The sequence below is a fragment of the Haliaeetus albicilla genome, chromosome 11 (assembly GCF_947461875.1).
Source record: "Haliaeetus albicilla chromosome 11, bHalAlb1.1, whole genome shotgun sequence".
Classification (NCBI taxonomy): domain Eukaryota; kingdom Metazoa; phylum Chordata; class Aves; order Accipitriformes; family Accipitridae; genus Haliaeetus; species Haliaeetus albicilla.
The window spans coordinates 38,706,091-38,733,412 of NC_091493.1; the positions used below are offsets into that span (position 1 = coordinate 38,706,091).

A 27,322-nucleotide genomic window follows, 5' to 3' on the forward strand; every position below is an offset into this window, starting at 1 on the left:
AGCCTTAAAGCGAAATGGACATCTAGTTACATTTTTTGGTACTGAGGTGTGACCAAAACTGGTGAATGTTGAATGAGGGGTTGATTTTTGCCGTTCTGGTTGGCTCTGTCTCCTCGCGTGGTGCGGTCCCTTGGGTGCTCCCGTGGGCTCTTCACCGCGGAGTTTTGCGTGTCTGTGCTGCAGTGTGGATTGCCCGCTTCAGGTCTCCTAAAACATGCAGCATTTGGAATTTGCAAAAAAGTCTTTTTTGTCTTTGTGTCTTGCAGATAAGCAGTTGTGCACCATGGCCAGGAAAGGTGTATTGATCTTGAAAGGATTGACTAAAGGCTTGTATCTTACAGGACGGATCTACTGGTATTAAGATGTAAGGTGCTGTCAGAGGGCAGCACTTGGCATCTTTGCTTTCTAACAGGAGCTTGTTCTTGACATCTGATTTCCATGAGTAAGATGGGAGCAAATCTAGCCCCCTCCCCTACCAATCAACTCCCCATTTTTTCCTCAGTGATGATAATAAGAAAGATGTCCTGGTTTGTGTTTGGAAAAAATATTTATCTTGTGGATGCTGAAGGAGATCTTTTGGTTTAATTAGCTTGCTTTCTGGGTAATTGGCTAGAACTTGTACTACGTTATGATTTTTTTCCCCAAAACAATAAAGAAAATAGACTTGAGTAAGTGTGGGTGGGTTGGTTTGGGTTTTTTTTGTTTGGTTGGTTGTTTTTTTGTTTTTTTTTTCCCTTAACTCCTATCAGTTTAGCAAAGTAAACATGGCACTCTTCATTACTGGTTTGATGGGATGCATGCTGATCTGCAAGAAGGGAACTGAATGCATATACTGGAATGTTTAATCAGCTTCCCTGGTATTCATATTATTATGTGTTTCATAGTACTGTAGCATCTAATGTGTTTTGATACACGCTAACAAGAAGTCATTACTCCAATAGCTTCATTCTTTGATACCTTACATCTTGTATTTTCGGTTTTCATATGGATGTACACAGATGGGCATGGTTAGTCTCGTGTATTATGTGATGCTGTATGGTCAGGTTCTGGAGAAAGGATGGATATAGGTTAGTTGTATGGCTAAGTCTGCATCTAATTAGCTGTGTAACCTTGGGAAGGATATCTCATCTCCATACTCAGTTTTTCACGTATGCTTGCTATATACCTTGCATATTATTTTCAGGAGGCTTTCATTTTATTGCATTTCTCTTAGTATTCTTGGCACAACCTGAGCTTAACCTCAATTAACACTTCCAAGTATGAAAATATTATAATGAAGAACAACCATTTTGCTGACATGGACTGGCAGTAACTAATAATAGGCTGCAATTTTCAGAGCAGCCTAAGGGAATTACACCCTCTAAATCCCTGTGAAATGCAGAATTCGTGCACCTGCTTGAGGCTTTTTTTGAAAATACCAACTGTAACATCAGAATCTTTGCATTTGAGTAGTTTTTTTTTCTCGTATAAATTAGAGACCCCATTGAGCTAAGAGAGGGAAGCTTAGATCTGTATGTGCTGATTTTTATTTTTTTACTGTTGTTCAGTAGGTAGCTAGTGAAGGGCACTAACTCAAGTATCATGGACGTCTATTAAAAACAAAGAAGAAAAAGCTTACAAAGCGATCTGTAAGGATAGATCTGTTACATCTGGATGGTCTTCCCTTATCTGCTGGGATGTAGGGAATACTTCATATTAATTGAGTTACTTAATGGCATGGTTTTACAGAAGTGGCTGTGCTTCAGAGTGTGTTTATGCTCTAATGGGTATGCTCTTTAGATGATATTGATGTTCATCACACTTGCGATGTATTACCACCAAGGACGATAAACAGACTTAAAGAATGTATTTTTTTGTTGATGTTTTTATTAAAATATAGTGAAACAAATTATCTTAAGAAGGTAGTGGGCCTTTGAAGTTGTTTTGAAGTGACAGTTCTGGCCGTGCTGAATAGCTGAGGAAGTGTAGGCCATGGTTCTCCTTAAGTCTTTGTATAAACGGGTATTATATTTCCATGCATGGCCTAGTCCTGTTGTAACTATTCATAGCATAGCTAGTTAAACACACTAACGTTATCTGTCTTTACAGAATAATGGTTTAAAAATAAATGGTCTGGTGGAGAACTTCTCAAAACCTTTGTTTCCTACTGTAAAGTATACAGAGCCAATATTGCTAATAACTATGCTTCAAGAGAAAATCATCCATACTTCCTATTAACATAATTTGCCTTTTGGCAGAATGAGCTGACTTCACTATGTCATGTGTGTTTTAGTTGTCCTTATGACTGGAATAAGTCATGTTTTAGCTATGGAAACTGCAGGAAAATCACTTGTATATGTTTGCATGTTAAAATAAATCCTGCTTAGCCATACAGGTTTAGTCTAACCTAGAAAAGATTTGCCATTCTAGCTCAATGGAAAGCCTCATATAAATGCATTTCTATCAGCAAAGTCATGTTTCTGTCAGATGGATATCTGCCTCTGGTTCCCTTAAGAACTTAACATTGTGCTGTCAAACCAGCAGGTATGTACAGGCGTAAAACATCTTGGGTCAGCCTTTGGCTCATGTAAAGGTGTTCTGAAAAATCACTTGCCCAGTAGAAAAAATGTTTTAGCCTTACTGCTGCTGTGTTTTCATTACACTCGTAATTACCAGTAAGCAGTTTTCATTTATAGATGATAGTGGTACAGCCCGATAAAAATCAAGAATAGTGTTGTGCTTTAAGCAATAATCTTAAAGCTTTTTTGTTTGATATCTGTGGCTGGATGCAAACATTGAATTGTTTCATGCTTTTCAGAGGTATGTTGGGTTTTGGTGTTTGTTTTCGTTTTGTTTTCTTTTATGCTTGGCTTTCACCTAAAGATTTTTCTTTTCTCCCTGTTGTTTGTTGGCATTGCTTATTTGGTTCCCCAGTACAAACTGGGGAGCATCCTTGGTATGTCTCCCAGTAAACATGGGCCCCTTACTTGTGTTTGAGAGGATCTGTTCCCCTGTATGTGACAAAGTGTGGGTTAGCTCCACCAGCAGCGTGGAAGTCCTTAGACTACTCAGAGCAGCTAGAGAAAGAGGCGCTTCAGCGTGCCCTGCACCTCTCTAACATCATCTGTTAGCTTGTCTCGTGTTGAGCTTAATTATATTTGCAATAGATTGATTGTGTTACAATTAGGAGTAGAAGCCAGCTTTTTGTTACTGCTCTGTAGCTCTTTGCAGAGAGCAGAGAAGGGCTGTGGAGCTGTCTCGTACCTCCAGCTGGAAGCTGTTGCCCGACCTTGGCAAAGTCTCCTGGACTTGTAGTCACCATTTGCCATCACGATGGTTCTTTCCCATGCTGGTCTGAAGTTATCAGCACAGCTTTTCTGGGGACCATCAACATATTTAGCAGCTGCGGCAAAGCTCAGGACCTGTGCGCTGGAGCACACGTGCAGAAATCCTGCGGTACAGAGCTCAAGCACAACCCAGTTTGCTTCTGGAGTGTGTTGGGAGCTGGGGAGTATTCACAGAGAGCTGCTGCGCAGGTCTAAGCAATACCAGCTACGTGCCCCTGAGTTGAATGTCACAACGCCAGAGGCGTTGGGTACTTGGATGCAACGTTATCCTTTCCTTCTTACTTGAGATCCCTGATGATCAGCTTCAGTGGGGTGGTTTTCTTTAATTAGTTACTATGTGAGGATTAACTAAACCTTAATGAACAGAGTTTTCCTCTCTCTGAGGAAAACGACAGCCCATGAGTTGCAGGGAGCGTGGAGACAGCCCATGCGCTGGGCAGATGTGCAGTGGCACAGCTGGAGAGACCAAGGATCAGTCCGTACTGATCGGCCACTATGGCCATCAAAAGAGTGGGCAAGATCCTAGTTCTCATGCTGGGTACAAGTATGTTTTAACACGCACCAAAAAGGGAAAAGAAACACTGCACAAATTCACTAAACTCATTTTTGAAATGTTTTTTTAACTGATGACAGAGGATGAAAGCAGAAAATCTTCTGATGCTCTAAAATATCAGAATTTTTCTTCCACTTTTTTTCCTATCTGTCTTGTTATTACAGGGCTGATATTATTCATTTGGTTTCTGAAAATACTTTGAAATGTACAGAAGCTCAATGGTGAGATTTTTCAGACTGTTTCCAAGACAGTAGTTTGTTGTCTTTTACTGAATCCTGACAGTTGGAAGCAGATGACTAATCTTCTTTTTGAGGTATTTGCACTGTGGGTGTATGGCATGACTCCCAAGACAGCAATTCAAGTGCTTTCACCCCGTAAATACATTTTATATTGTACTCAGGTTAGTCAGGGAGTGAAGGGTTTTAAAAAAAATACATATTTTAATAGGGCTGTCTAGTGATTTAAAAAAAAACAACAAGAATGGAGAGAATTAAAACGTATTTCAAATGAAATCACAAAATGTTATAGGAATTAGGTGCTTGCAAGGTCTAGCATCTCTCTTGAATATTTGTCCTCTTGTCTCATCAAAAAAATCGGGAGGATAATTAAAATGTCACTTCTCTGTATTAATAATAGAGGGAATTTGTTTGTTCTAGCTGAGTAACAACTGTACAGCTGGCACATAATTCGTAGGCCAAACACTTCAGTGAGTTATCAGGAAGTGCACTCCAGTAGTTACACGAAAATGAAGTCTGTCTCTTTACCCCTTGCACTCTAAATCTCTCTACTGCGACTTGCTCCTGACCTCAGAGCGTCATTACTCAGATGCCCTGAGACTTTTGAACCTGCAGCTCATCATCAGGACTGCTGCACTCATCCTTTTACTGCAGCTTCAGAGCATGCTACGTTCCTCTTCCGAGTTCCCGTTCCTCTTCCACCCCCAAATCCACTTAATTTTAAAATTAATTTCTTCTGCACGTAATTTTTGGGACTGGCTGGGGCCATGTGTTTGGTGGTGTAGTCGTCAGGCAAAAATCCCTACCTGCCCTCCCACCTCCCTGTTGCTCCTACCCTAAGCTCAACAGTTTCTCAGCTACAGAGCGATTATTCAGCTCTATGCACTGTGGCTAATAGCCCTTTGTTAGCCACAGCACAGAAATTTTTCATAACTGCCCAGTTTTAATGCAAATGAAATCCTCTCAACCGATCAGGCCAAAGCGTATTTCATAGGTGTGAACTAATAGAGCGTTTACGGGTGAATAACTGTATTAAAACAACACCTTGGATTTTGCTTGTCTTGGACTTTTAAATTAAGGCGGCTGCTAACAGGCATTGTTTCTATAAAGGAGGGAAGATAGGGGAAATAAGAATTCTGTGGTATTTTTTCATAATTTGAGATTTCAGTGCAAGCTCAAATACTGTGTGTGCATTACATATATAAGCCTATACCAGCTTACAATAATAACTGCATCAGCCACACTATATGCAAACTAAAGAGCTTGTTTAAAATTCTAAATATTAAGCATACAAAGTACGATTGCTGGCCACTGATCTTGCTGATTGTGCGGTACTTGCAAGAAGGATGGGGGACTGTATGGAGAAAAAAAATGAACAGGAAGGACCCTGGAAGTGCTAAACTCTTTTTCTGTTGCAGCTTGAATAACTCTTTGCCGGTCTCAGTACTTTCTATTTTCTCCTTTCCTTAAATAATGGTAGTTTGAGATTTTACTGCAGTACAGGAGACTCTATAGAGCAGCAGTTTGGCATTTCCTTGAGCTTTGTACGCAGATGCTCAGAAAGGTCCCGTCCCTGGGAATTTTTTCTGAGCTTGTATGGACGACAAAGGAAGTAAACAAATCTCCTTGCGTTTACCAAAGAAATGACCTAAGTCATGCCAGGTTGAACTATTCCAGAGTGTGAATTGCCTTGTTAATGTCAAAATACCTCTGCTCATCTCTACAATCCAGTCTCTTGTGCTGATGAATTACTAGACCACACTCAGCTTCTCAGGATAATGGAACCAAGAGGAAAAAAAAAAGAAAAAAAAGAGGGCTAAGCACAGCTGGGTGTGTTTGGAGAGATTTCCAAGCTCTCTTTGAATGGCATTTCTCTTTCTTGGTTGACCTGTGACACAGCTGATCCCTATGCTGCTGCTCCATGAGCTACAAAAACAAACCATCACAATAAACTGTCGCAAAAAGCTCAGAATTGTCCCAATTTCACTTAGGTATTCTATTAAAACTGCTGCTTTTCTAAGTGTTTGCTTATGACGTGAAAAAAAATGGTTCAATGATAAGGAAGAGTAATCTACTGCTGACTGTAGACACCAAATACGTGCCCAAAGCCCCTGTGTTGGACTGCTCTGCATATCTAAACTTGGTTATCTATTTACTCATCTGTCTTCAAAATTCCTCTGTATTTGCAAAGCTCAAAATGAAGCCATTGAGAGCTGCAAAACAGTGTAGACCACCTTAGTTTTTTCAAGGTCTGAGCTGAGAAGAGTTCCTAATTAAAGAAGCCAGCAGCGGTGACACAGAGGTGGCATGCAGGGAGGGTGGACAGACATGTGCCAAGGAGCTCCTCGCTTAAAAGATGTTTTCCTCCAGTTACGGAAACAGTCCACAGGTATTTGAATCCAGCTCCACTCTTCATCATCTCCAATGCTTGCTTACCTTCAGTTCCCTGAATGTGTTGCACAGGAACTTTCTTAAGACTGAACTGCATGTTTATGTCTTAATTCTGGAACCTGGGGTAGCTGGGAGCCTTGACAGCTTAAAAAACAAAACGCCCCTCTTCAGACAAGTTTTTTTACTAAAATTGTCCAGTCAAAATCCATTTTTCCCTAGTCAGGATAAGAGACAAGTATATCTTTGTGTAAGCACAGGGGCTCAGAATTAGGTGTCAATGAGAAATCTGGGGATTAATCTCTTGGCGAATGAACAGCAGTGAGAAATTTGACACTCTAAAGCTCATTTTGTCTCATTTTGTCTCATTTTTACATGACTGGATAGGTAGCTGGCTCATTGCTCTGTCTCTTTGGATTCTAATACTACCAACAGTCAAAATGCAGTTATTAAAGGATTATTCTAATTGTGTAAAGTGAAAACTGGTAATTCAGTACCTAAATAACATCCTCTTCAAAAGACTGATTTAGCAGAAAAACTCTCCTTGCAGGTATGTAATTTGGACAGCTTGGTGACAGTTGGAAAAGCTTCCCTTATGATCTGCGGTAATTCGTATGGATATATTTAGCAAGAACGTAGTCTGCTTACACTTTTTTTTTTTTTTCCTTCAAATGTTCATTATAAGACTTCACCAGTGTTTCCAGATTTGAATTGTGGAAACTTGCTTTTATTGGGCTTTGTGTCACTGCAGCCAATCTGATGGAAAAGTCTTGAACCTTAATTTCACTTCAAAGCCTGAAGTGAAACCTGCTGAAATGCTGAAACCCTGAAATGCTGAAAGCCTGAAGTGAACCCTGCTGAAATGGCAAGGTGTGGTGGTGAATGATATTTCATCTTGTTTCTAAAGTCTGTTGAATAGCAACTAGATATAAATCAAATTATTCTTCTGAGTGCTTCAGATGCTTTTTCTTCAAATTGTGCCTGTATACTATATGCAGATAAATAGCTGAATATATTAGCAAAATAAGTTATATTTTCTGAGACTCAGAATATTCCTAGTGTCATTTTTTTTTTGAGAAACCAGAGTAAGCATTAAGGTAAGTAACTTTGGTAAAAAGATTACATTTTTTATTTGTTTGTTTATGTTTCTTCTACATACTGGTTGTTGCTAACAGTTCACTTTTCATTTCTGTTCATCATCGTTTGCTTGTTGAAAACCTTCTACCACTATATTCCTAACAAAGGATGTTTAATAGCTATAAGCTCGCTATGACAGTAAGGGTTATTTAACACAGTGCTCTTTATCTTAAATGTTATAGTATCTAGGCACTCTGAATACCTGTGACATATGTTCCAGGAATGCCTGTGAACTGTGAAAGGTTGCCCTTTTTATCCACTCTGACAATTTGATCTGAAGCTTTGATTATGAACAACAGAATAAATTTGTCTAACTATGAAAAATCCTATCCAAAATATAAATCCCATTGAGTCTTGAAGGTCTATGAAATACTCATGTTACCTGCCCTTGTAGGTCTCACTCCAGATTGTTTTTTAGTGATCTAATTCAGAAAAAGTGTAATATGAGGTTAAACCTTGGGTGATGCTGGATCTTTTACCTTGAATGATACTGGGTCTTTTAATGATCGATCTTACATAACCAGCTTTTATTGGGGGTTACTGAGGATTTTAAATATAAGGGCTCGAGGGTGGTCATGTGGACTGACAGTAGGTACTGAAATAGTGTCCGTTACGAAATATGCAGTTTTGGCATATAATGAAATTGTTCCAGGGACGAGGTGTGCCGAGCTGAGAGAGGTGTCAGCGTGTAGCATACTGCTCTGCCACGTCTGCTTGATTTGTGCTTGGGGGGGAATACAGAAGGGAGAAGGCTGGACTACTGTTTTATAGTTTGGAAAACCAGGTTACTTATGGTGAGAGCAGGTAAATGGACTTTTATGGAGTCTTAATACTTATCCTGCTTTCAGGGAAGGGTCAGTGAGCGTCTGAGTGATGGCTGAGGGATGAGCTGTAATTGGGAAATGAGCCCAGGGTGAGGGGATAGGACCTGTCACGGGTCCACGTGCAAAGAATTTGTCTTAAAACTGCTTTAGTGACCTAATGAAAAGGCATAAATGATCATGGAATGCATTTTGCTTGAATATGGCTTAATGTTTAATGTGACACATACACCTTTTGGGCCATGACAAAGCCTGACAGTTCAGCTATTAATAATTAGAATTCACTCTATACTTACAAAAAGAGAGGGAGTAGTTATACAAATGGCTGTAAGAAAAGAAAGAGAAGGGTGTTCTGTTGCTGTTGGAACTAGAAAATAAAAAACGCCATAGTCGAATGCTTCACTCTAAGATTGATCTTTGTGGAAACAGCAGAGAAAATGGTATGTATGGATTAGAATTTAAAAACAAACAAACAAACAAATAACCAACCATCCCCTGGCCCAGGGATTGCAAGATCCACAAAGCACTGATTTGTGCAAAAATTATTTCTTTTCCTTGACTAAGGAAGATGCATCCAAAGAGATTTCCTGTCTCTGCCTTCGAAAGGTGAACTGTTACAATCTCCAAGGTGTTTTGGTATATCTGTGTTTGGGAAAAATCTGTAAATGATGCATACTCTGAAATACAACAACTGTAGTGAGGGTGAAGAGATAAGAATTTAGGAGGCAGTCTGAGGTAGAGTAATAATCAGGATGAATGTAAGTGCTCCAAAGAATGGGCAAAACGAATGTATTTAAAGATCACAGAGTTGAAAATAAAGGTAGTCATCGTAGTCCTGCTCCGCAGGACTGCTGTTACAGTCTCTTAAAATGTGGTGGCACTCAGTGTATGATACAATTGGTGCATCACAGATGGAATTTGTTGTATTCTTTTTGGTTTTCATGTATTTATTTGTAGTGCAGCTGTCTTCTGCTGTTAAGCTTATCTATCTCTTGTTTCCCTCCATTTCCAGGTTTTCTCTTAGAAATAATTTTCTTAAGCTTTTCCTTTGCCATGTCTGTAACTGGAAAAAGCTAAACGAAACCAAGGAGGGGGGGAAATCCCAAATGAAACTATCTCATATTATTTCTACAGCTACTACAGGTGGTGGTCCATTTCTTCCACTTACTTCCAAAAGCTATGCTTTCAGAGGCTGCATTCTAGTACACTCTTTTAAGCTTTCTTTTCTCATTCTGTGAAATAAGGAACTCCCCTCTTTTTGAGAGTATTGGCTCATGTGTGTAGATGGATTGAGTTAGACAGCAGAGGTTGTTATTACCTTTATTTGCTGTCTCCTTTTCCGAGCTGAATAGCTGGACTGGACTTGAAGCAGCTTCTGAAAAGGAGAAAAGCAAACAATCTGGGCAATAATTGCTTTGGCTATCTGACTTTCATTTGCCATCGTTCGTGAGTCAGGATGATAAGCTTATGCTCAACTTTTGTGACCTTGAGGATGTTTGCCTGCAGTATTTTTAAGACAGAAGTACTTGGTTGAGGATGCTGTCTTTGCACCAGGTGAAGCTCTCCTCTTCTCTTTGGTTCAAATGTCCATCCAAACACAAAGTATTGGTTTATTTTCTGCTTAGAAATGATAATGAGAGACACAAATATCCCTTATTCATTGGAAAACATGAAATGACATTTAAATTCCTTCCATGAGAACATGTTCTTTCAAAGCCTCTTCGAAGGAGCCTGGGACTGCTTGTTTCATGAATGTTTGTTGAGAGCTCTTTAAATTCCTGAACCACTGTCAACTAATAAATGAATATAAATTATCTCTGAAACAGGTTCATTTAACTCTTGTCTGATGTGTAGCATTTGGCCTGTCAGAGTCAAAATACTGTGACTTATTTTTGTATGGCAAATTGAGTACTTTGTTTATTAAAATTGCTGATTTGTTGTATAATGAGAAGGGCTTAGATTACCCTTACTTTTCATGGTAAGGATTTAAAGGGCAGGTCATCAGTGTTCTCCAGCAGCAAAGTGGGTTTTTTATTATCCATTCATCTTCTGTTATGTATTTCATAGGTGTTAGTTAGCCGGGTTTTGGAATTAGTAACTTGCATTTTGCTTTCAATCCTGTTGGCCTCCACACAGAGCAGAATTTGCCTTGCTTAATTGAATGCACGGTATCTGAATGTGGACAGATATGTTTATAGTTGATATAGATTGCTAATAGTTTACTAGAAGATAAAGCAAACATCATTCGGAGCATAAAACTTGAGTTGTAAAGCTGCACCTTGCATCATGTAATATTCAACATTTTTTCAACTTTGAGCTGGGAGTCTTAATTGAAGCTGTAGCTCTGTTACTTTTATTCATGCATGACGTAACACAAACATTGTTGAATGCCTTTTGCAGCGATGTAATTTTTTTTTTTGTAGAAGCTTCTGCATAGTAAGGTATAATTACCATTTTGCCAAAGATTTAGTATGTAATGATGCACATAAGAAATATACATTTTTAATAATTTCCTTTTATATTGCGGGGGGTGGGGGGGGTCACAAGCTAGTGATAATGATTGCTACCCCCATTCCCAAATCTACCAGGTGTTATGTAGATAGTTTTAATGGATTAAAATTATGCAGTGCCCGATGGTAAGAGCTGTGTTTCCTGATGGCCTGAATTTTGCATTCTGAGACCAATAAATGGGGCCTGTTCCCAGGTCAGAGGAGGAGAGGGGTACACAGCACCCTCAAAGTCTCGGATTTGGCAGAATGACATGAGCCCTTGGCTCTGTCAGGTGTTAGAGCTACTCTGTGTTTCTCTTCCTCCTCCGGTGTTTTTTCCCTTTCTTTTCAGCAGAGTTGAGTGCTGTATGCTGTTGCTAATTGCAGATAATGTAGTACTGACATTTTGAAAAGTATACATAGATGATATTCACCCAAAGGATGATACTGTGATCTTCAGAGATGCTGATACAATTTTGCTGGCATAGACTCATTTAGTGATGAATTGCAGTAATAGCAGTTCAAGACCTACAGCGTATTAGTGAAAATGAATCCACTGAGCACTAGTCCCATGGCACTACAACAGCACTTAAAGAACACTGATTTTCTTGAAGGGAGAAAAATCTGATTAAGAGATTTAGCTGTGGATTTGTTGTTTGTTTTTTTTTTACCAGCAGTGTGTTATTTGTATTTGTTTCTTGATATATGTTATTGTAAGGAATTCAATATAAATAAGAAAACCAGGAGAGTGCCATAAACACAAAACATTGTTTTCTGTTTTAGCAGATGGAAGACTCGTATATGCTACGATAAGCAGACATGTACCAGTAGTATTGCTTTTAATTTCTTGTTATAAACTGACCCAACACCTGGTTATAAAAGGAAAAAAGATAAACATGCTAAAATTGAGAAGTTATGTACTAGCTAGTGTACGCAGTGGTGGGTCTCTGTGGCAAAAACGTTGTAGAAATGAATGCAACAATTGGAAAGAATTATTCTAATAAGAGGATGGGGCAACCTCTTATTGAAATAGTTGTCTAATTTGAGGGAAACAGGGATAAAGACAGGGTTTATGTTAATAATGTGTTGGTGCTTTGCACAGGAACAGAGTGTTCTTTCAGCTCTGGAGTGTGATCAGTGGAGAACAGAAATGTCCCAAGCATAATGCTGGACTCCTTTGTGCAGGCTCCTTTAAAATCACCCAGGTGCTAGATAATTAGAGGGATCTGGAATACAAGAATTCCTAAAACAGGAAAAAATACGCAAGTATGCATCGCTCTTCTTTCCTCCCTCCCCATCTCTACATCCTTCATGTCTAGCTGGGAGGGGGCATGTTTGGGACATGTCTAGAGCATATGGAAGAGTAGCTGAAAGCGGCTCCAAGTAGAAACCCTTTTCTGCTCTCGGTAGGTTTTAAGGCAGCACCTTTGTATATCGTTGTGTTTAAACCAACACCCCTATCTGAAATCTCACTTTAATTTGTAGCTACTTTGCTTCCAATTTTTGTAATTAATCTCAACCACTGGTGTAACTGCCACTGGTTACAGTTAATGTCAAAGAATCATTAAAACATTCTAATTCTCTCTTCCACATACCACAACATGTTTGAAAAGATTTCAAAATGTGTGATGTATCTTTAGGTGGTGATTTCACTACTGCTGGGGAACCTACAGGAGGAGGATAGAAGAGTTCTAATAAATAAGGCTCTTCGGTCAAATAAATGTAGTCTTGCAGACTCTAATACCCAAGTCCATGTGTTTTAAGAGGCAGTAGAGATACTCTGAAGAACTGGGGTTTATGGAGAGTTCCACTATTTTAGGGCTAATACAGGCTACAGCTTTGTCAGGTTGACAACTATAGAAGGATTATTTTGAAGATAGGAGCAATATCGATAGTTTGGGCAAGACCTCTTTTGTGCTGAGGGCAGGGATACAGTCCTAATGTTGGCTACATTAAATGTGTCTGCTTATGTGAGGGCAATACAAAAAAAAGTACTTGCTGTACCTTTTGCTCTACTATCTTTGAGAAAAGATAAAAAATTGATATGTAAGCGTATGGAGGAAGCACTGATATTTATAGCAGATGACTTTGTGGGTAGATGTGTGTGTGTTTATAGACAGAGGGTTCTGGATGATCAGGTGATGAGCTACGATGAAGAAATATTTTTCTATATTTTGTGATTTGACAAGCAGCATGCCATTTCTTTCCAATTCTCTTGCAGTTTCTCTAAGTTAAGAAAGTCAGAGGAATAGTTTTCCTGAATAGTAGTTAAAAAAAAAAAAACCAAAACAGTTAGACTGTGTTGTTCTTAGCTAGATCAAGAAGCTTCCCAGTCTGAAGACCCGGGATCTGACAAGGTATTCTAATAATACTATAACCAGCTGTAAAATAAACTAAAAGTGCTAAGGCTCTGTTGACAGCATTGACCAACAGCTAAGATGATTTTTTAATGAAAATACTTTTGAATTTTTAGGATTAACAAGATGATTTCTACATTCCTAGAGAAAGAGGTGAATTACAAATCTTAAGATGTACCTTTTTGACTCAAATGAAAACATGTGCTGCTTCAAGTAGCACGAGTTACTGGTTTCTACTTTTAAAATCCAGATTTCTTCTGACAAATTATGATTTAATTACAGAAGTATTTGAAAACACACAAACAGTGCATATACATTTTGAGGTGCGCTCTTTGAATAAAGATTAGCGAACTAAGGCAAGTAAGTCTGCAAAGTGCTTGTTAAGGTAATGTAAGAGACAGGTTGAACTGTCTAGGTAAAGACTAAAGGTTGTAACTATTACTTGTAATGCCCTCTAGGTTGATTTAAGTAATGTAAGTTAGGTATAAACAAAATTTTGTTTTCTTTCTGCTTGAGTTTGTCGTGTGTACAGTAGTGTGAATGCTGTAAAGAAGACTTAGATATTCAAAGTTTTCATTTAATTTCCTTCTGAAAGATCGTTAAAAATTCAGAAGGTGAAAGTAAAACAGACAAGATTCATATGCCATTAATGGAATTATATTAAGAGTTGTAATAATATCCCTTAATCTTAAAAAGGTAAGTCTCTTACAGAATTAAGGTTTTTCTGCTGCTTTTCATGCCGTGTGAGGTATTACAGTTATTAAAGTTGCTGATGTGAAAGCATCCTCGCTAATCCTGTTTGGAGAGCAGCTTGTTCTGCGCTCGTTAGGAAAGGTACAAGAAGAGATATTGCAGGTCCTTCGTTAAATAACTCCTTAATAACATCCTAGGACAAGCAGACACCAAATCTGCGAATACCGCTGGCAGGTTTCCCTAAGACTCGCCTCTGAAGCAGCAAAACTTGGTCCACGTGAGAAGCGCCAGGTCTAACGTCTCGGTGTGCTGCGGGGGAACGCGCGGCAGCGGGTGCAAGTTTACATTAGCACATTCAAGGGCGGGACTTGTTAGAAAGGGCATTTAAAACAGCTTATACTCATGCAAAAAGCTTCTACTCACCCTTCTCTGTGAGCTTCTCCTTTCTCTAGCTCCTGTATAACACCCAACAACACTTTTATGGTTTCCTGACTAGAGCTGATCAAATTTTCCATCATCTGAAGCTGCGCTTTCAAGTCCACAACTTCCGTGTGAGGCACGATTTGTTGGCATTCCTCGCTCACCGCGACGGCCGTCTGGCAAGGCTGGTTCTCCTCCATAGGCGAAACGTTTATCTGAAGGGTCTGTTCGTTACATTCGGTGGCTTGGCACTGCGCCCGCGACGAGCAGGACCGAGCATCTCCCGCCTGGGGCTGGACCCCGTTCAGGTGCACGGTCCTCTTTTTGTCCTCCTCGGCTGTCGGGCACGGTGACCAGTCGGTCTCGGCCGCGAGGTTCGGCAGGTCGGGCTGCGAGGCGTTCGAACCGACCGCCGGTAAATAAACGGTGGCCACTTCAGTCTTGAAGACCCTCCCGTGGAGGGGCTGGGCGGCCTCCTCGCTCCCCGGCCGCCCCGCCGACTGTCTCCCTCGGCCGGGCGGCCGGTCGGCAGCGGCGGGTCGCTCCAAAGCGGGGTCGGCCGAGTTTGGGAGAGGAGGAGGAGGAGGAGGCGGCTCTTTGGGAGAGCTGTGCAAATCGCTGCTTTTCCAGGCCTCGGCCCCGTCGTCGTGAGATCCCGCGTTGGCGCGCTCGTTGACGTGGGAAATGAACTCTGCCGTCTGCAGGCTGCCGGCCTTCTTGCTCCACTGAACGGCCTCCCCTGAGCTCCCGCCGTCTTTGTCCTTAACGTCTATGAGAAACCCGTTGTTCTGACCCTTAAAGGTGTCGACGGTCGAGGCGCTTTTAAGAATATTCCCTTTTTTCCGGTCCAGAGGAAAGGTCTGGTAACACTTTTTAAGATCGGGTGAAGTCTGAACTCCTGTGCTCTTGGTGACGTTGGGTATTGACCTCCGGGCAGGCACGGTCATGTACTTGCGATAAGCCGTTTTGTAGGAAATGGGCTTGGCTTCTCTCTTGTCGGGATCCTGGGTGGTGGACAGCTGTTTGTCCCTCTGCTCGTTCTGGGCCTCGCAGATATCTTTAAATCTCACCTGGAGGGCTTTGTTTCGTTTCTTAATCTGCCGGTTGGGATCCAGTGCGTATTTCATCTCCAACGCGAGTGAAGCCGCTGGCTCAACTTCGCTTTCCGAGGTGGTGAGTAAGCATTTGCCGGGCTCCTTACTCACCATGATGCCTGCATTCAAAAACAGTTCCAAAAGCCTCACGTTACAACAGAAATGGTACTTCTCCCCCCACATTTGCAATATTTGCACTAACTTCCTCTGCTTTGACTGAAACTGCTCCCGCTCGCGACCTTTTTGCTCGATTCCCATAAATCATAGTCCTTCATATTAGACTTTGGTGTCTTGCTAGAAAATTGTGCTTTTTATTTCGAATTAAGGCCCGCTCCTCAGAGAGGAGTGGGCCTCAACCCGGTTTTCGTGGCACTGGAAGTTTTTTCCAGCCCCCTTTTCAGAGGACAGGCACCGTGGTTGTCATGCCGGGGGTGCTAGCTCAGCACTCGGACTTCACTCCAAGGGAATATGGGCTCTCAGGAAGGGAGTCATCTGAATTTACTTGATAGTTAATAGAGAGTACAGGGAAAATGAAAAACAAGTGTCTTTGTACAAATAAAGAAAGGTCTAGAGCACCGACCACCCTTAATACTCCTCTAATGCAAATGTTTAGTAGCAAGAAGTGTCAAACTGGCATTATTTTTTACAGCATGCTTGCTTACAAAACGCGTTTTTTCTGTGTAATGTACTCTGCATTTTTGCCAGAAATTAATTGGTCATTAGAGGTGTCACTATTTGGATTTTTAAAAAAATTTACCTCATAGCTAAACAGAAAACCTGGATATATATTAATTATTATCAGCAACTGGTTGGTACTGCTGTATGCATAAAATCTATGAACTATTGAAGTTTGTGGAAGAAGTCAGCAGTGCATCAATTAAGGTTTTGCTTCAAATGCAAAACAACCCATCCTTTACTAGAAGCAGTAATATGCCTTTATAATAAAGCTTCTTATCCCAAAGGATCCTGAAGCACTAAAAAAAACCCAAGAAACCAACCCCACAAAAAACCTGTGATGATTCACAGAAATTACTTAATCTGCAATTGAAATATAAGCACCTCCTTAAGGATGAAAAGATGCCAACTGCTTAACACAGCACATAGCAAGAAAAACCCAACAGCTCTATCATTGTACAGATCATATGGGATCTGTAGTAACTGGATAGTTAAGACCTCATTTTTACACCTCATTTGAAGCTGTCATTTTTACTCTCTTATAGCACAAATTTCTCCCTAATGCTGAGGTTTACTGAATTAGCAAATTCCCACTTAACCCAAGTATTCTGCATGTATCTATCTCCTATTTAAACACCGATGTACTCTCTGAGGGACTCAGAGTACAATGTAAAATGAGTAAAGGGACTTTCAGGTGTGGTATTTGAAATACATTTGTAATTAAAATTCTTTGGTCTATTAAATAAAAAATGTGGGACTCTTCAAGAGTTAAGTGCCACAGTAGTGTGTATGTTTTATAAAGTCAACTCAGTGGCACAAGTGAGTGAATCCTTATGACTAGTCTGTATTTAGTTTTAATTTAAGAAAACATAATGGAGAAATTATTTTCAATGGCATATTGAATATTTATGCTTTTTTAAAAGTAATAGTAACACTTCCCAGAAGTTATTAAGACACACAAATGTGCACAGCAGACAATCTGTATACGGCCAGGTTGGACTTCTGGGTTATCAAATTGCATTCAAAAAATCCCACGCAAATGTGTCATTACGGTTTTGTTTTTGTTTTTTTCCATGTTTTACTTCCCTGGTCCAAGTAATGTGCAAACAAGTAACTGAAATATTCTAGAATCCATCTAGTTTGCTTTGTTTTTTTAATCTAACTTGTTAGGTTCAGGTAGCAGTGAGGGAGCAGCAGTCATTTCAGAAGGGGAAGTTTCTATCTGAATCTGTGTGATGTAGCAGGAAGTCTGCAGAAGAAAGCAAAAAGAAGGAAGATTCAGGACAAAAATGTTCAAATAATGGAATCTGAGATCGCTAGATAACTAGTCTACAAACTAGGTATGTATATACAGGCCTAGTATCCAATACCAGGGTGACCTAGCCCCTCTTTTTGGGAAAAATAGATTATAAAATGGAAATGCTAGAGGGAAGCCTGAAGATAAAACTGAAGCAGAGCAGGGTGGTAGAGTGATCTTTTGTACTTTGTGCCCTGCTGGGCGGTAAGATAAGTTATCCCTATGCCTTTAATACATGATGTACAAATATAGACAAATTTGTGTGTGTGTGTGTGTGTGGAAATAAATTAACTACATATGAATGACAAGAATTTTTTGTTCCAGTTGAAACCCTAAATAAGGACTCAGTTGTGCTTGTGGGGAATATTAGTATCCTGTACTGGCTGTTTTGGGCTGTCTTTTAATTATAGTAATGTTTGCTGAGTGAACTTATGCCTTTATTTGAGAGACATTCTGCATATACAGAGCGCACTGGTTCACAGCTTCCAAAGATGGTGATGGTAGGAAATGCAAACATCCATCCATCTGTCTGTCTATCTAGGGGTGGAATTTTGGAATGCTTTAGCAAATAATGAAGTGCTGTGTAAGATACAAACCTCACCCATTAGCCTGCAATCGGACAGACGTTAGCTTTAGAGACTGCTAAAATACGTTGTAAAAACTACTGTCAAAACCAAAACCTGCACCTTCATTAATGTAGAACTACTGGAAGCAAATTTTCCATAATGGTCTGGTAAATTAATGAGTTTTCCAAAAAACTAAATACAGTAACACAACAGCCATTATATCCATTAGTTTTCAAATCTGCTAATGTGAGTTCATGCACTACTAAGAAATTGTAGTAAATAGGAAATGTTGAATTTACAAAGATGGGAAATACTCAGTAATTACGTCTGAAGAGAGGGTACACATTTTTGCCCATAAAAGAGGCTTACAAAAATTGTTTGTTAGACCTGAAAGTCACTTACTACAGACTTCTCTTAGGATACCTCGGAGTGGTCAAGGCGAGTCTTCTGGCACTCAGTTCTTTAACAGTAGGCTCCACTAACATACAATTTATTTTAAAGTATTGGCTTGATATTTTATTAGTGTACCTCTGACCCGTCTCGATTTTCAGATTATTTTAGATACCAATTTAATCCCATAATCTTTGGGGCTGCAGGATTGCTGGGTCTGTTTGGAATGACTTAACAGATGGAATTAATGGAGTCCATAACCCAGATGAAACCAGAAGTCTGGTAATATTATACAGAATAGAAATAGATAAATGGCGTAGTATACTCTGTGATGCAGTTAATTTTAAACATGTCTTTAATAGCCAATAAATTGATTCTTCAAAAATTGCTTGTCTCCCTTCCCAGTTGCACAGGCCTGATTGATTTAGCTAATCTAGAGTTTTTTCTATTCCCGCTAGTAGCTTGGACTAATAATTTTATAGATATCTGTGATTAAGAATGACAACAACCAAACGAACTAGATCTTTTTTTAAGCCTTACTGGGATCTCCGTGTCTCCAAGGAGACCTATATGTGCACATTTGATAAAAGAATGGCTGAGCAAACAGTTGATTGCAAGTTAAATATTTAATATGGGAGAGTTTATATAATACTTTTTTGTTTTGTTTCATTTTTGTTTTGGACAAGGTTTTGACTCCAGTTTTGCCTTACTTGGGCTCTAGCATTTACAACGTCGTCTCCTGGGAGGCCTTGCTTAATCGTTCAACCTGTACTTGAGACCAGACTGTGGTAGAGGTCTACCCTCGTCCCACTGAAGTTTGTGCCAACATTCATACTGATTTCCTGGGGAATGGGAGCGTGCCATAGGCACAGCCCGCGCCGGGCTGGGAGACTGTAAAAGGAAATCTCGTTGTAATGTGTTTTCCTTTCCCTGCACTACTTATCTGTAATTCTGCTGCCCATTACTCAGCTCAGTAGTGTTTTCTGGAACACAAGGCAGGGCTGGCATACATAAAATGCACGGCTGTTAAATACCAGAGAAGCTGCAGGATTTTTGGATACTTTAGAAAACTACTGAGATGGAGTTTCTCTGTTTGCATGAGTACTGCAGAGTTTATGGCTTACTCTGTCAGGGGGCTAATAAAGGCTTTGAATTTGAATTTTAGTCGCAGATGCCAATTAAATACAGATAATAGATTTAAACTTTTTGTCTGTAGTTACTCTAAACAAACCCTGATTGCATGAGATGATTTGCTAAGCTAAATATTTAAGTAATTGCACAGCTTATTTTTCAGTTTTTAGCCTTGATTTGTTTATAAACTTCCAGCTGATTACCCTTAAGCAGTGTTCCCTTATGTTTGAATATGGAAATAAACTATTAAATAATAAAAAAGTGATGCACGGAGAAGCCTTAAGTTAGTATAAAATCTTCAGGGTAAGTTATGGAAACCACCACCTTTATTATTTCAGGTTCCCCACAGCATGTTAAATTCAATTAAATAAATCCTTCCCTTTCAGTTCTCCATTTATTGATGCTATCCAGATTTCTTCCCCTCAGTTCAGCAATGCAATGGGCATTTCTAGGAAGGAGACCTATTTTATATGATTCACGCCTCAATTACGAGGAGCAGTGGGTCCCCAGCAGTCCCGTTCAAGTCTGGGTCAGCAGGTAAAGCCTAGGTACGTAAGTAAATCTTTGCAGGGCCACTACTCTTAATCCGAAACTCTGCAAAGTCACTGCACTATAAGGTGAATTATAGTGTTGAATTTCCAGACTGATTTGTTAATGAAGGAAAAGGAGACTTGTAGCTTACCTTATAATGTAAATTTTATTTCTGTCAGTTTTATGATACAGAAGTATACTCAAAGACTAAATGTGTTGATAAGCAGAGTGGAGTTAAACTTTCCAAGTTCCAAATGCAGATGAAAGGCCCAGATTTCAGTCTCTGTATTTTCAGACCACATGAAGGCTTTAAAGATACGGCTGTAAAATTCTGTGCACATATTAAGAGCACACAGGGGTTTTTTGTGCATGTATGTGATAGCTTAAAGGAAGAATAATGTAAGGGATTGCAAATAACTGGGCCTTACCACGTAAAGGAAGGCTTGCAGATGTGATCTGCAACATCTTTAGGCTTCTGAATATATCGAGGCTATACTTCCTCATGAGAAATCCCTGCTGCCTTGTATGCCATTTTTATATGTCTAAATATTATCGTAAAATTTAATAATGCATATTTGGTTTTCAAAAACTATTTGGTGTCTGTAAGTCATCTTGTAAGTGTATACGTAGAATATAATACACTTCTACCATAAAAATAGGCATTTTAAAGAAACTTTGATTTACTTCATATAAACAAATACAATATAGAAGCCTATTCTATGTTAATTCTAAATATACCATCGCGTAAACCAGTGATAGCAACCTGAGCATATTTTACACGTAATGTAAATGTTTTTCTTAATTTTGAGTTGAATAGACTGCTTCTAATATCATGTTATTTCTTCGACTTTCAGACACTTTGACTTCATTAATTTAGGAGTATTTTCAGCCTTTTAAAAGGAAGCCAACTGTTAAGAGTAACTGACCATGTCATTATGATACAAACTTGAAAATCGTACTGTAGTATCCTAAATATTAGTAAGCAATGTCCAGTAGATAAAATTGTGCTGATAAAAATGTTGGAAAATATGATCTTAGCCAGTTAGTAATTATTAGTTGTTTGCAGAAACTTCTCCTGTGTGTTACAAATTTTTTATAGAGTTTTAATACACAAGTATGAGGATGAAATATGACTTCTGGATAAATTCAAGGGTGCAGGTATGCCCAGTTTTTGTGGTGTAAAATGTACCGATGACTATTATTAGGAAACCCACCAATGTATCTATTGACATACAAAACTCATGTGGTAGACCAGTCTGTTTTCCTTTTATTGGACTTGTTCATGTAGAATTACAGAGTTAGTAGTGCTGGTAAATGTCAAACTAGTATTTTTTTTTTTTAAATCTGTTTTGAAACCCTTAGGCAATTAACTTGAATTTTTTCTCTCTTGAACTTCCGTATTTATTGCTCAATACTGAATTCATTTTTATTGCTGCATTTATGTATTCTGTATTTTATCAAGTAGACGGTGAATTGCCCTAGCCTTATAATCTTCCTTCCTGTTTTGAGAAGTTTGCACCACTTCGATGAATTACAGAGCATTACTACCATTTGCCTGGTAGCACCAAATCGGTGCTTTTCAGCCTATGGTCTGGAGATGCTTGGAAATTTCTCACCTACGTCACTGCTGTGAATACCAGAAAAGAAAGCTCCTATATGCTCCCTAGCAAAATTACAGTTTGGGAAGGGGGAGTTATATTTTCACTGAAAATAATTAAGAGGTTCCACAGACTGAAGCAAGGTCTACTATCTTAGACTGATGCTTTATTTTTTAGTTACATTCTCCTGCAAAAACCAGCTTTGGGATGCATTATTTAGAAATAATGCATTGCACTGTAAACTACAAATGTTTGGTAGAGTTGTGATGGTTCTTAGCACAATTTCAAAAAATTGATCTATCGATCATCTAGTTTCAGTGATGACATATGATCGATTCGTAATTGCCTTGAAAGTCTTCCTTTGGAATAAATATGATCATATGGCATTTGATTTGTCTTTTTTTTTTTCTCCTATCCATTGGTAGGCTCTGTAAGAATGATGTGTAAAAATCATATCCTAGCTAATGGCTGAGATAGAGAATAAGTGCCTTTAAATGCTCTTGTAATCTTTAGCTTTAGAACTAAGTGGCAACAAATAAAATGTATGATTTAATAAGCCTGTAGAATTTTAGATAAAACAGGAATCTACTGTAAGATAAACAATTTAAAATTTTCCTTACAAAACAATTTTCCTGAATGCACAAGCCGGTATATGCTATTTTCTATAATTTTGACATGTCTTCTACGTGTTCTGAACACAAATTTTAATAATACTTAGGTTTTGTTGCTTCCTATGTTGTTACATGCATAAAATTAAAAGGAATCCATTCAACATGATAAAATGCACTTGCATTAAAAACAATACAGACCCTTGTGGTCTAAGTTCATATTGGAACAAATGCAATGTCAAAAGATATTCCCTGTCAATTCGGTGGTGTTACAATGTCAAACATTTGCTAGGATTTAGTGTACTGGAAAAAATAACATTACTATTAAAAGAATTATGCTTATATTTCTTACTTTGCTATGCAGCTATTACTACTATGAAAATCTGAGTAAAGGTTTATTAGCATTATTTTGCCATGTAAATCTGTGCAACTCTTTGTCAGTGTTACAGCTGGTACTTGCAGTGTAAGGATGCTGCTGAGGATGTGTTGCTAGGAGAATCACAAATAGTTCTGCTTATACTGTACTGTCTTCCAGGAGTCCAAAAGCCAGTGTACTTTCACTGGAAGGCTTTTTCATTTTTATGGGACTCTCTGTTAAATAATTTAAATAGCAAGCTATTAAAAACAAGAGCTTAAAGACAGTTCCTTATCTGCATTATTGTTCAATACTAACTTTTAATTGTTCTTAGTAAACATCAGTAGTTTTTGTGGCTGTTCAAGAACAAAACCAACCACCAGATGACAGGAGAAAAAACAGTTCTATTCTTTAGCTTCGGCCAACAGGTTTGCAGAACTGTCAGACCTTCAGAGACTGATCTGGGTGCTAGGGACTGAGAACATGTCCAGACTGCAACCGTCTACATCAACTGCAGTTTATTTTCTTTTTCATAGTAGCTTTTCAAATGTTGGGTAGGGTAAGGAGGAAAAATGAGATAAGCGGGTTCCAACTCCATGCTTCGGTCTTGCATCTTCAGTTTTGCTGTGCAGGTAATGGAAAGGCACCGCAGTGTGCCTGGGTGCAGTGCAACGCCCGCAGATCTGTCCGTTCCCCTGGGAACGCAAATAATCTCACCGTATGGAGAATGTGTTTTGTAGTCTGTGGAAGAGTTTACTACAAATGGGGGATGACAGACAGGAATGACTTTCCTGGGGTCAGCAGTTGTAAGGCATCAGAACATTGTCAGCTCTTTCTACTTGGATTAGGGTTACATGCAGAGGAGCCTTGGGAGGGTGTGAAGTGGTGCTAAACAAGGCGGCTGGGTAATTTAGGTCTAAAACCTGACATCATTAGCAGGATATTAACTGGTGAATAATACCAGTCTAGCAGATTTGTATTTGCACTCCAGCATGCTGTCAGCAGTCACCAGGAAATAAAAGCTGTGTAGTTTTCACATTCTTGAGGAGCACATTTGTGAACAGTTTCTGGTTTCAAGCAGGTTCTGGTTCTGGCTCTGGCTCTGCTGTAATTGTAAATTACCAATGTACAGTTAGACCTCAGCATGCTGATGTTGGTGAAAGACAAGAGTAGTGCACAAATCAGTTTGACTTCTGCTATAGCAAAGGCTCATACAAAAATGAGCATTAGTTACCCAAAAAGAGTGTTATTAGTAGAGCAAAAAGCTGTGCTTGAATTGCTGTACTGCAAGTGAATAATAGTCCCTAATGTTGCAAAACTTCTTTCATAGAAGCTCGTTCTAAGATGCTTTTGAAATAAGGAATGTGAAGGAAGAACCAAACTCTGATGTGAGGGAAAGTTATCTTAAATTTGAACATTGGTGTCAATGCTCCAAATCTCAACTCCCAAAGTCTCAAGTTGTCATCAAACATGAGGACTCTGGGAGAAGAGTTGGAGTTGATGGGTAGCACCCGTGCAAACAACTCATTCCAGGTCACCAGGGAAAATGTTTTTGGTTCAAGGTGGGAAGAACTGTGTGGAGAATGAGGAGGGAAGCCATGAGAGTGTGCAAAGATGGTGTGGAGACATTGAATAAATTGCTTCCAGGTTTCGTGGACCTGAGGCAATGTGGGGTAAGATTCACACGTTCTGGTGATGGTGTTTTAGGATGGGCTATTTGTGATATGGATGATTAGGAAGTGTATTAAAGTAATAATTAGAGATCCTCTTAAGAATATTCATATACCCTTTTTGTCTGTTCGAGTTATATACTCTGCTTGTCTGAAGCTGCAGGATCGTGGCTGAGAACTCCCCTGTTATTAATCAGAATTGCCTGATAACACTCTAGGCACCAGAACTGTCTACTAGACAGATAATTTGCATCACGTTTATTGTGGCTTTGTGTGTTTTTATACTATCACAAAGTGTGAATGCAAGAATTTAACACATTAGTCTCACCAACTTGCTCAGCTAGGACTACCTAAAATACACAGATTTACCTCAGCAACTTAGGCTTAGTCTACGGAATGGATCAGCGTTATCGGTGTTACCAGGCAGTTCAAGCATAATTTCTGCTGAATTACTCTCTTCAGCATTGGGATGTTTTATCTGCCTCTTTGTCAGCTCCTTAGAGATATTGCTGTGCTTTATTTGCCGATGGCCTTGATACACAAAAATGTATTAAACTGATCCACAAGTTAAATTTCTTTACTTGTGGATATCTCCTCATTCATTTCTGATTGTTTTTGCAGAAGAGAATAATGAATATAATAACAAAATGGATGTGAACAACCAATTACTAATGATTTGAAGGAGAGAATTGGCTTGTTGTAGATTTTTTTTTTTCTTATTCATATATAAGTACACAAACATTGGTGATTTCACTGAATTGTCTCTTCTTCCTTCTTCTCCCAAGGAGGGCAGAAAGTAACTAACCAGACCAAAACTACTTTTCATGCTACTAACTTTAAAATACAGTCCCAAATTTACACACCTGCTTAAGTGGTTTTGTACTGAGCATCATAGAGCCTCTGTTTCAGTTTTTAAAAGTCATTTACACCATGGTTGGGCCGTAAAACTTGTGCATCAGCTTTGACCTCACCGAGCAACAACATCACAACTCTGGCATGAGCACTGGCTGCTGTGATTTTTCCAGGATACTGAAAGCAGGCTTGCTGTGGTTGAACTGGGGTACAAGTGATACCCAAACTACCACATTTAAAGATAGTTTGGGATATATCCTTCCACTCTGTGGTCACAGTGGTGGGCTGTCATACCTGTGTTTTGCTTTGTCTCACTGAAATTTAACAAGACTTCTTAATCCTGTGGCTTACGTCACTGTGGAAGTGGGATGGAAGTATTTAAGTTGTATAGGCCTCGTAATTCTGCTCAAAGGGGGGGCTAAATACAAAATGACAATTTTTAACTAATTGGAAATTGTGCTGGATGATTTTAGCTGTACAGCAAAGGCTATGGCTTTGGCTTGTTTCATAGGACTGCCTCTTGTATGACTGAATTACTGACTAGGTGCTTGCATTTTTTCTGGAGGTTAAAAGAAAATGAAGAGGTGAGGAAGGGCAGGCATAAAACAAGCAGGAAAGGTGGGGAAGAGCATAAAACAAGTAAATCCTTCTGTGTTAGCTTTTGACACTTTCTCCTCACTCAGACCATATGGAATGATCTTCCTTTGCTTTTGTTTTTAAATGGTTGTAATTTTGTAACTACGCAAGTTTTATTTACAGGCATGCTATAGCAATCATGGACAGGCAAAAATGACACAAACCACTTGCTTCTCTTCCCCATGGATATCATGAGTTAAGGTTGGGATTTTGCCAGTATTATTTCAGTACAAATAATAAGGAATTCCTGTACCAGGTAAAATGGAAGTAAAAGTAAATACAGATAGAGGAAAAAGTCTTTGGATGGTGTAGACTGCTAAAAAAAAAGTTAATGGTCTCTCTGGAGATGGGCAGAAGACTTCAGCTTTGCATCCAAAGGAGCAGGGTGCCCAACTAGAAATCAATATGGGAGAAAGCATTCTTCAGCACAAAAAACTGATGCTGAAAAAGGACCACAGAGCTGAGGCTGACAGCACCTATAGAAAAAAAGTTTGCAGAGGGCTTCCACAATGCTCATTAGCTGTTAAGAAGTCAGCATGCCAGGCCATATGCTGTTTCTGCAGATCTTGTTAAATCAGGTGCAAAACCACATGCTTACATGTTCTTTGGTCTACCGTATAGCTGCATTTTTAGCCTGTTTAATGAAACTGTGGTGGTAGATGAGGAATTTAGAAACCAAACCGGTAGCGTTCCTGCAGGAAAAGCCAGTGCAGTGAACGGTTTATCTAAGACTGTTGTAGTCCTCTAGTGAAATGTTCCTTTTTGTGTGTTGCTGGCTGATTACTCCATTCTGCTCTCCTGAAGTACTGGACTATGGACGAATACTTTGGTTTGTTTTGCTTCTTAGTATTCAAATATTATTATTATACTAGTTGTAGTTTCTTGTGTTGAAAACTAATACTAAGGTCTGATTTAAAATATTAGAAATTTCCATGTAATTTGGCTGCACTTAGCCGTACAGTTGAATTTGTAACATGTACATGAGCACATTGTGGGCAAGGATTTTACTGGTTACAAATGACTAATCCAGTCTGTCTTTTTTAGTTGCTGCAGCCTCAGATATATTTGGCTGTAACTACATAGCTTTTGTGAGATGTTTAACACACTTTTTTGATGCGGGCTGAGCCTGAGGTCAAATGACCAGCTATGTACTGGGGAATCTGACATGTGGTAGAGCTCCAGCACTTCCCCACAACGACAAAAATCTCCTCTCATAATGATAGATTAAGAAGTTCAGATCTGCACCCAAATATCATAGGACTTGGAGGCCTTCAGTCCCAAGGCTTTTAAATCCATCTCTGTTTAATGCTGACTGTGAAAATGGCCCTTATTCTTCTACACTCCTCTGTATTGATATCAGTGGATTTGGCTAGAAAAAAACTATTACTGGAGTCAAATCAGGCCTGGTGTTTTTCTGCCACTGAAAGAAAAAAAAAAAAAGGCAAAGAGGAGGACACCAAGAGTTGCTGTTTGATCACTGAATTGTTGTTTTTACAATC

General features: G+C 39.2%; 2 protein-coding genes across 4 annotated transcripts in view; one reads left to right on the forward strand and one right to left on the reverse strand.

Annotated features, from left to right (window-relative positions):
* The window catches only part of DOCK1 (dedicator of cytokinesis 1), a 313,031-nt gene that overhangs the window by 121,410 nt on the left and 164,299 nt on the right, over positions 1–27,322 (forward strand). The gene's annotated exons all lie outside the window — the stretch shown is intronic.
* INSYN2A (inhibitory synaptic factor 2A) overlaps positions 1–27,322 on the reverse strand; it is a 49,952-nt gene that overhangs the window by 18,709 nt on the left and 3,921 nt on the right. For both annotated transcript variants that reach the window (XM_069797212.1, XM_069797211.1), the window contains exon 2: positions 14,424–15,633. In XM_069797212.1, coding sequence (XP_069653313.1) covers positions 14,424–15,628 — 1,205 coding nt within the window. In that variant the 5' untranslated portion in view covers positions 15,629–15,633. The remainder of the gene's footprint in view (positions 1–14,423; positions 15,634–27,322) is intronic.